Source organism: Camelus bactrianus, chromosome 16, assembly GCF_048773025.1.
Source record: "Camelus bactrianus isolate YW-2024 breed Bactrian camel chromosome 16, ASM4877302v1, whole genome shotgun sequence".
In the NCBI taxonomy this organism is placed as follows: domain Eukaryota; kingdom Metazoa; phylum Chordata; class Mammalia; order Artiodactyla; family Camelidae; genus Camelus; species Camelus bactrianus.
Window position 1 is genome coordinate 31856445 of NC_133554.1, and position 10534 is coordinate 31866978.

The 10534-nt window shown below is 45.3% G+C and overlaps 1 protein-coding gene across 1 annotated transcript in view; it reads left to right on the forward strand.

The window, feature by feature from the left end:
- Positions 1–9593, forward strand: part of PIP4K2B (phosphatidylinositol-5-phosphate 4-kinase type 2 beta) — a 35366-nt gene extending 25773 nt beyond the window's left edge. Inside the window, exons 8-10 of the mRNA XM_010960498.2 lie at positions 4046–4304; positions 4772–4875; positions 5504–9593. Coding sequence (XP_010958800.1) covers positions 4046–4304; positions 4772–4875; positions 5504–5584 — 444 coding nt within the window. The 3' untranslated portion in view covers positions 5585–9593. The remainder of the gene's footprint in view (positions 1–4045; positions 4305–4771; positions 4876–5503) is intronic.
- The last annotated feature ends 941 nt before the right edge of the window (positions 9594–10534 follow it).

Genomic DNA, 10534 nt, shown 5'->3' on the forward strand with positions numbered 1-10534 from the left:
CATATTATGATTCTCCTCATAGTTCTGTAGTCACAGAACTGTAGTCACAGTGGTCAGTCAGACAGTTTCCTGGTGCTGCAGGCTCATTTCTGACCATGGCAGAATGGCTGGCACATGGCTAATGGTGCCTGCTGGCTAGTTCACAGAGGATCTGGGCCAATGACTCTGGCCTCATCTTAGATAAACTGGAATGCCAGCTGGCCATTTGTATCCTGTATCATTCTCATGCTCTTTATCCTTCTCCAAGTCATGGGGTCCAAGATCAGAAGACTTAGGCACCATCCTGCTCACAACACTCATTACATGGATGAGAAAACAGGCTTGGCGAGGGAAGCCACACAGTGTAAGGGTGGCCCCAGCATTCTCCCCGTACACCACACGGCCTCTTTTGACCTTTAGGAAAGAAGTTGAGGATGTTGGTTGGTTCTGACTGCCATTATTATGTTGTGTTCCCTTTTCTTTTTCTCCACATTTTTATCCTAATTAGGTAAAGAAGCCAAATTGCATAGGTTTTCAAACTTTGTGACCACAGCTCGAGGTATATTTTACCTGGCAACCCAATACACACACACACACACACACACACACACACACACACACACACACACACACACACAGAGTATCTTTCCTTACTTCATGTTATGTACTCTGATACTTTCTATTCTATTTTATGGTATTTAATAATAATAATTTAAAAAATCCTAGTCCCAGCCCACTAAATTGGATTTAGGACTCAACAATCATTTGAGATGCATGGTTTGAAAGATACTGCTATGTTACATCCGTCTCTCCAGTCTCTTGTGCTGTGCAGCATTCCATTATTTCTTTCCTCAAACTTGCCATGGTCTCCTCTTTTTTTTTTAATTTTTAAAACATTTTTATTGAAGTATAGTTGATTTATAATGTTTCAGATGTACAGGAAAGTGATTTAGTTTTATATATATATACACACACAACATATACATTCTTTTCCAGATTCTTTTTTTTAAGGAAGTTTTAATGCTGAGCATACACTCTACCACTGAGTTATACCCACCACCCCCAGATTCTTTTCCATTATAGGTTATTACAAGATATTGAATATAGTTCCCTGTGCTTTATGAAGGTCCTTATTGTTTATCTATTTTCTATATAGTAGTTTGTATCTTTTAACCCCAAATTCTAATTTATCCCTCCTACCTCACCCCTTTGGTAACCATAAGTTTGTTTGTATGTCTATGAGTCTGTAGATTCTATATATAAGTGATACTTGTCTTTCTCTAAGTTACTTCACTGAGTGTGATCATCTCTAGGTCCATCCATGTTACTGCAAATGGCATTTCATTTTTTAATGGCTGAGTAATATTCCATTGTGTATATATACCACATCTTTATCCATTCATCCATCTGTGGACATTTAAGTTGTTTCCATGTCTTAGCTATTGTAATAGTGCTGTTATGAACATTGAGGTGCATGTATCTTTTCTAATTAGTTTTCGTATTTTCTAGATATATGCCCAGGACAGGGATTGCTGGATCATGTTGTAACTCTATATTTAATTTTTTAAGGACTCTCCTTACTGTTTTCTATAGTGGCTGCACCAACTTACATTCTCTCCAGCAGTGTAGGAGGGTTCCCTTTTCTTCACATCCTCTCTAGCATTTATTATTTGTAGACTTTTAGATGATGGCCATTCTGACCAACATGAGATGATACCTCTTATTTTTGATTGGCATTTCTCTAATAATTAGCAACATTGAGCATCTTTTCATGTGCCTGTTTGCCATCTGTATGTCTTCTTTGGAGAAATGTCTATATAAATCTTCTGCCATTTTTTGATTGTTTTTTTTTTTTAACATTTTTTATTGATTTATAATCATTTTACAATGTTGTGTCAAATTCCAGTGTTCAGCACAATTTTTCAGTCATACATGGACATATACACACTCATTGTCACATTTTTTTCTCTGTGAGCTACCATAACATTTTGTGTATATTTCCCTGTGCTATACAGTATAATCTTGTTTATCTATTCTACAATTTTGAAATCCCAGTCTATCCCTTCCCACCCTCCGCCCCCCTGGCAACCACAAGTCTGTATTCTCTGTCTATGAGTCTATTTCTGTCCTGTATTTACGCTTTGTTTTTGTTTGTCTGTTTGTTTGTTTTTTAGATTCCACATATGAGTGATCTCATATGGTATTTTTCTTTCTCTTTCTGGCTTACTTCGCTTAGAATGACATTCTCCAGGAGCATCCATGTTGCTGCAGATGGCGTTATGTTGTCGGTTTTTATGGCTGAGTACTATTCCATTGTATAAATATACCACATCTTCTTTATCCAGTCACCTGTTGATGGACATTTAGGCTGTTTCCATGTTTTGAATATTGTAAATAGTGCTGCTATGAACACTGGGGTGCAGGTGTCATCCTGAAGTAGGGTTCCTTCTGGATACAAGATACAATAAACCTCCTAGAGGAAAACATAGGCAAAACATTTTCTGACATACATTTCAAAAATTTTCTCCTAGTAGAAATAAAAGCAAGAATAAACAAATGGGACCTAATGAAACTTACAAGCTTCTGCACAGCAAAGGAAACCATAAGTAAAACAAGAAAACAACCTATGGAATGGGAGAAAATTTTTGCAAATGAAACCGACAAAGGCTTGATCTCCAGAATATATAAGCAGATCATACGAATCAATAAGAAAAAAAATAAATAACCCAATCCAAAAATGGGCAGAAGACCTAAACAAGCAGTTCTCCAAGGAAGACATACAAATGATCAAAAGGCACATGAAAAAATACTCAATATCACTAATTATCAGAGAAATGCAAATCAAAACTACAATGAGGTATCACCTCACACCAGTCAGAATAGCCGTCATTCAAAAATCCACAAATGACAAATGCTGGAGAGGCTGTGGAGAAAGGGGAATCCTCCTACACTGCTGGTGGGAATGCAGTTTGGTGCCGTCAGTATGGAAAACAGTGTGGAGATTCCTCAAAAGACTAGGAATAGACTTATAGACTTACAGTATGACCCAGGAATCCCACTCCTGGGCTTGTATCCAGAAGGGTGGTTTGTTTTTTATATTGAGCTGTATAAGCTGTTTGTATATTTTAGAAATTAATCTCTTATCAGTCACATTATTTGAAAATATTTTCTCCCATTCTGTAGGTTGTCTTTTTATTTATGGTCTCCTTTGCTGTGCAAAAGCTTTTAAATTTAATTAGGTCTCCGCTTGTTTATTTTTGCTTTTGTTTCCATTACTTTAGGACATGGATCCAAAAAAATATTGCTGTGATTTATGTCAGACTGTTGTCTATGTTTTCCTCTAGGGGTTTTATAGTATCTGGTCTTACATTTAGGTCTTTAATCCATTCTGAGTTTACTTTTGCTTATGGTGGTAGAGAATGTTCTAATTTCATACTTTTACATGTAGCTGTCCAGTTTTCCCAGCACTGCTTATTGAAAAGACTATCTTTTCTCCATTATATATTCTTGTCTCCTTTGTAGATTAATTGACCCATAAGTGCATGGGTTTATTTCTGGGCTTTTATACTGTTCCATTGATCTGTGTGTCTGTTTCTGTGCCAGTACCATACTGTTCTGATTACTGTAGCTTTGTAGTATAGTCTGAAGTCAGAGAGCATGATTCTTCCAGCTCCATTCTTCTTTCTCAAGTTTGTTTTGGCTAGCCATGTCCTCTTTTGATCCCAGATGGAATGGCATGTTTCCTCTTCCTGCAGTGCGCCTTCTACTTTTACTCCCAACCTCTGCCTGCCTGACTCCTCTTCATCCATGAGGCTCAGTTTCAACTCCTTTCCTCATGGAGGCCTTCCCCCTGCTGCTTTGGACTCCCACAGCTTCTTGCCCTTGTGGAATGACTGTCTTTTCCATTAGACATCAAGTTCATTGAGGGCAGACTCTACTGTCTTATTCAGAATGGGAGAATTGAGTTGAAAGGAATGCACTTTCTCCTCTTTCCAGATACCACTCTGCCTCTCCAGATGTCCCATGTAACCTCTTCCTTCCACCTCTCCTTCCCCCATCTCCCTAGTTCCTGGCCCAGCTGAAGATCATGGACTACAGCCTGCTGGTGGGCATCCACGATGTGGACCGGGCAGAGCAGGAGGAGATGGAGGTGGAGGAGCGGGCAGAGGATGAGGAGTGTGAGAACGACGGGGTGGGCGGCAACCTGCTCTGTTCCTACGGCACACCTCCTGACAGCCCGGGCAACCTCCTCAGCTTTCCCCGGTTCTTCGGGCCTGGCGAGTTTGATCCCTCTGTTGATGTCTATGCCATGAAAAGCCATGAAAGTAAGTAGGAGCCTGCACCTGTACCTCCCCCTTCAGGCCTGTTGTGTAGATGACCCATAGGTGTCTGGGCTTCCACCTTATTAACTGTTGACTTTGGCCTCTTTCTGGCTCCAGGCTGCCATCCTGGGTCACTACCGGTCACTCTGTCTTCTGGGGCCCTAGGATCCTTCTCTGTCAGGCCTTCTTTCACTCTTCGCTTGTCCTGCATAGCTGAGGCGTGGTTGAGCTCTGGTTCATGGGGTGGACAAAACCTCATAAATAGTCTCATGTCAATCCCACAGGGTAGCTGTGAAGATCAAATTAAGTAAGAGCTATGAAAGCTTCTAAGAAGGACTCCACTGGCCATCCCTTTTCTCAGATTCCAAATGATAGGGATGAATCTGGATGTCATATCTGAGGAGTTATGGACCCAGCTGCTTTCTGGTCTTCTGCCTGCCTCTTCTTTCCTGCTTCCTCTCCTCATTCAGGTGCCCCCAAGAAGGAAGTTTATTTCATGGCCATCATTGATATACTTACGCCATATGATGCTAAGAAGAAAGCTGCACATGCTGCCAAAACAGTGAAACATGGGGTGAGTTCTCCCTGTCTCCATCGAGGCCTGGGGGGTGGGCTCTCAGACCCCAAGGAGGCCTCTTGCTCTAAGGAAACACCCTCCTGCCCCCTCCCTCCAGGACAGGGAACAGGAAGGGCAGCCTGCCTGGTTGCTTTGTGTCCCCTCTTCACCGTCTACAGCATATCCCCTCCCTGCGGCTGGCTGATATGCCCAACTTGTTTTTCGCCTAGTTCTCTGGCTCCTTTCCCCAGGGCTGCTGGGCATATTGTGCGTCTTGTTGACTGCTGGTAATAGCTCTGTTTACATGCCCACACTGCTCCCCAGGGGCCTGTTTCCCCATGGACTTCAAACTACTGTTCTCCAAACAGGGGCCCCACAGAGATCTGGAGCTTCTCTGCCACCTCCCCCACTGCCTTGTCCTCCTTCAGTGGGTACAGCCCTGAGGGTTGTGAATCAGAGGAGTGGGGCCAGGGCAATTTTGAGACATGGGAACCGTTTCTCAAAGTGGCCTGCCCAGTTGGGGGCGGTGGGTAGTATTTAGCTCTTATGCGGAACCAGAGGTTCCTGAATACCCAGACCCCTCCCAGGTGCAGCCTCCTGATGGAGACCAAGGAGCTCGACCTGAGTTGGCTTCTGTATATTACAGGCGGGGGCCGAGATCTCGACTGTGAACCCTGAACAGTACTCCAAACGCTTCAACGAGTTCATGTCCAACATCCTGACGTAGTTACCCTCTACCGTCAGCCAGAGCCAGAGTGCTGGATGTGGGGTCGGGGATTGGAAGAGGGAGAGGGTGTATTTGGGCTAGATGGGAGGGTGGGGAGCAGAGTGGGGGTAGGGAAGGGCTTTAGCAATGAGACTGCAGCCTGTGACACTGAAAGAGACCCTCGCTGGGGAGGAGGGGATGTGCTGTGTGTGCGTGCTCACAGGATGTAGCCTCACCTTCTGCTTACCCTTGATTTCTTCCCCCCTCATTTACCCAGGTTAAAAAAGGAGTTTCCTTTTTGTTACCTTGTAACCTTTTAAGATACCTTGAGGGTAGAGATGACTTTGTGGGCTTATTTGGGTTTTGTTTTTGAAATTTCATTGCTCCAGATTTGCTATTTATAATGATGTCTGTCACCTTATCCACCCTCCCCATCCCTGCCCTGCCGTCAGTTCCCTTCAATTAAAGAAGCACTCATAGACCCAGCCAAGGGTCCTCTCAGAGCAAAGCGCTGATACCAGAGGAGAGGCGGTTAGACCGCCTCAGCCCTGCTGCATTTGATCTAGTCTGGATTTAATTTTTTTATTTCATGGAGTATCGTGCACAGCTTCCTTCACCTTTCCGCCTTGGATCCAAGTGAAATGTTACATGATTCCTCCATGTAAATGCTGTCCCTCCTGAAGGAACACTCCAGATCAACATCAGGCATCTTGGATCAGAATCACAGATCTTAGACGGGAGTGAGTTCATCCTCATGGATGGTAAGGGTTCGGTGGGGGCTGGTGGGCTCTCAGACAGCTGGTTCTCAGAGAACCCCATGACCATCACCCAAGCCCCTGGGCTCTCGGTCCCTGGAGTTCAGATTTCACCATAAAGCCTGTTGCTCACTGAGTCAAGAGGAACTAGAAATCACCTTTCGATATAACACGACCCTCGTGCTTAAATGGCTGATGAGTATCAAGTGAAGTCTTGTGCCCTCCATCCATTTACTTCCTTCTAACCTTCTCCCAGGCACTCTCACTTATCAGTGAGCTTTTAGGTGGGGGCAGATCTCCACATGCCTGGGCTGCTCCTTGCAGAGATACCTCTTCAAGCCCCAGGGCTACCATGTAGGTTATCTGACTCCCTGTGCCTGTGGTTTGTCACCTGGATGGTTGTGGCCAGCATACCTTGGAGTGTGGCACCCAAGCCTGAGCCACTTGAGGATATGACCCAGGAGCTCCAGTGTGGAGGCTTGATGTGGGGTTCCACCTGGCCCCAACCTCAGCGCTGTTTCTCCTTGATGCCCGCCTCTAGACTTTTAGCAGCTCAGCCACCCACAGGCCTCCTCTGGAGTGGCATCCTGCAGCTTCCTACAGGATCTCTACTCACCTTCTGAGCCTGCTACCCAGGCCTCAGAACTGAGCCTCAGAATTGTGCCCCTCTGTGATGCCATCAGAGCAGTCTGGTCTGGCTAGGAGAGAAAACAACCCTGTGCTGGGGGAGGTACATTCCTGCATCTTCTCACCTCACCAGGAACTGGGGATTTGGGATGAGATACGGTAAAACTTGTAGATAACTCCACAGATTGAAAGAAAGTTTGTGGAACCATTTTGAATGAGTAGATTGGTTTCCTTGGCTTCCTCCAAACCTGGCCAAGCTCAGCTTCTGGAGCAGGAACGAGCACCGTCTCTGTGCCTAGCCGACAGCATTTAGGTCAGGGAGGCCGCATTCTTGGACTCCACTGGGGCTGTTGGAACCCTTCTGGAAGAGGCAGACTGGGGCCAAATAACTGCCCTGGCCCCAGGAAGGGGCTGTAGGAAGTTCTGAACGTCAGCAGCAAGACTGCGAAGTGACTTGGGGAAGAACTTGGAACCAAGTGACTCATGAAGAAAACACATTTGACTTAAGAAGGGATTAGTAGGAATGATGTTTGGACTTGATTTCCTCATCTCCTGATCAAGAATGAAAATTTGGATCTGCTCCTAGTCAGGCCCAGCGTCTCCGAAGCTTGGCAGGTTGTCCCCCAACGGCCTCCACAGCCTTGGGCTCCCATCGGCTTCCTGCATTTGGTCTGCTGATCGTGTTGCCATAACGTGTACGAAAAGTGTAACCAGTCGTGTCAGTTAAAGGTGAGCTACCAGATATCTAACTTCTTTAACATTGAGTTTTTGTGGGGTGTTTTTTTTTGTACATTGTTTACATTTTGAGAGATAGCATTCTATTTTAAATGCTCTTTTTGTTTTTCTGACAGTATTGTTGACCGAGTCGAAACATTTGAGCAGTGGTTTGGAGGATTTTAAATTTTTTTTAAAGGTCATTCTCTGTGCTATCGGCAAAACCTTGGGTTTGGTCCTCTAATTCCTTTGGCATTCAGATGTTTAAAAGCTATTTATCTTGGTTTATACAAGTTTTTTCTTTTTTTTTTTGTAACGATGAAGATATTATATTTGGTTTGCAGTCTGAATGTAGAGGAAGTGAAGTGATCCCCAAACTTGTCTGCCCCTACTCTTCTCCAAGCCCCACTCTTCCCTCGCTGGGCAGTAGAAGGCATCCAAGGGGAGGTGACTACCCTCCCCATCACTCTTTGGAGCCATGAAGAAAAGCTGAAAGGTCTTATGGCATCCCAGAATAATTTGGGGTCTCCCAAGAACAAAGATAATAAGAATGGGATGTGGCTGACTAGGTGAGGCCTGGTTAGGGATAAGGACAGGATTCCCCTCTGTTCTCTCCCTCTACCATTTAACCAGTCACAGCTTCTCCTGTCCTGCCCCTCTAATTCTGAAAGTGTGGCTGAGAAAACTCTAGTCTCCCAGGTCTCCCCACCAAAGGGAGGGGTTCTCTGAAAATTCCGCTTAGACCACTAGCAGGCCTCTGGCCCTTGTTCCTATTAATGAACCACTGAGTCTTGGTCCCCCAGTGCAAGCTCCTTCCCTGTGCCCTGCAGTTTGGGGGTTACGGGGCAGGTTAGGAAGCCAGCAGCTCCAGGAGCACAGACCGAAGCAGTGCTTGATCTCTCCTTATCTAGCTCAGGGGTTACGGGTCTGTGGCACGTGCTACGAGTCGCCCCTTGGCTTTTCTCAGTGGCACACCCTAGGTTCCCACCACAGGCAGCTCGTCCTCCCTTCTCCCTCTTCCTACTTTTGTTTCTCTTGCCTGTGCTTTAGACCTCAAACAGGTCCCCTGGTAGTGCTCAGGACTCACTCCTGCCCTACCAAGTTTCCCCTCTTCACAGTCTGCCAGGGCCTGCCCCGGGGAGGTGGACCAAAGACCCAGGACTTTTCTCAGTAGCCAATCCCACCCCCGTAATTGTCTTTTTACCAATTCAGGTAGGGAGAAAAATACAGCAATCCCCAGCATTTGAGCTACTCAAGTGTTAGGGGCCAGAAGGGACAGTGTGTTTAAACTACCCTTAGAGCTCTGGCCTTAGACCTGTGGCTCCCCCAGTTCCAGGGACCTCACTTCTTTCTGGCAGAAATGTGGGGAGGGGGATCCAGCCTGAGCACAGGAATCAAAGGGAAAACATTCAAACTGCCCCCAACTTTACCAGCCATCTGCAGGGGGCTATGACATAGCCCTAGCCTTCTGAAACGTGCCACTTAGGGAGAGTGTCTCCAAAGGGAAGAGAATTGCCTGTCCCCAGCGAGTTGTGCCGAGATCCTTTGGAGGCTGGGGAGGAAACTTCCAGAGAAGCCCCTTCCCCTTGCTCAGAGCCATTTTGTGAGGAAGTGGGAACCAACAACCTTTGGGGGAAGGCCTGGTGCTGTTCAGCACACTCAAGCATCAGGTCAGATATTGTAATCAAAAAATGTGAATAAAGTTTAGATTCAGCTTTTGGGGGAGCAGGATAAACTACCACCCCACCATATGTGTGTGACTTCTCAGTTTCCCACTGCAATTTCCATTTTTTAAATAGGAATTTTCAACCCCCTGTGCTTGTCTAACGTCTGCTCGGAACAATTCGAGACCTCGTTACTGTTTTAAAATGCATGCATGTTAAGATGAATCTCCAACCCGAGGAAAAAAATAAAACTCAAAAAAGCTTTGTGTATATACCTGTTATGTGTGAGTCCTTTGGAAATGAGCCTTTTATTTATCCTTTTCATAATTAAAAGGTTTGGGTCCCAGTTTCAAAGGCTGCCTGGGCTAAGTCAGGGTATGGCTTGAGTTTGGAGAAAGACGTCAGTGACTTTGGTCACCCACTTTCAGGCGCAGTCGCTAAGCAGTGGTTAAGAGCACAGGCACCAGGGCCTGTCAGCCGTCGCTCCCGTGCTCGCTGGGGAGCAGACAAACTGGCCCTCCCTTCTCCAGCTGCATAGAACCAACAACACTTGCCAGAAGCCACACACCTGCCCCAGATCTCCCTTGACTAGCTATGTGGCTGACTTAACAAGACACCTCTGTGTGCCTCAGGTTCTCCATCTAAACTCTTTTAGATTAAAATCTGGTGGTTCTCAAAGTGTGGTTCTGGACTAGCAGCATCAGCAGCATGTGGGAATCAAATTCTCCAGTCCCTCTGCAGGCCTGAATCAGAAACTGTTTTAACAAGCCCTCCAGGTGATTCTGATGGAGCCTAAAGTTTAGGAACTACTTGCTAATCAGGGCATCTAGGTTGCAAGCTGGAATCATTTGGGGAGCTTTTGGAAAAATAGGTGCCCAGGCCCCTTTAAAAGGCCAGATAAATCAGAATCTTGAGGGATGGGATCTAAATACCTGTGTTTTAGAAGCTCCCTAGGTGACTAATGTGCAGCCACGGTTAAAAAACACTGATGTACAAGGAAATTACTTGTGGATACTTGGCCAAATTTCTGTCTGAAAAAATGAAAGAAGATTTAAGGGTTTTACAAGAATTGAATAAAAAGGATTGGCTTTGGAGTCAAATGGAACACGGGTTTACATCTTTGCCCTACCACCTATTAAAGTGGCCATGGGCAAGTTATTTAACTACCATTAAACAAGGATGTCAATTACTTTAAGTCAACATGATTAAAT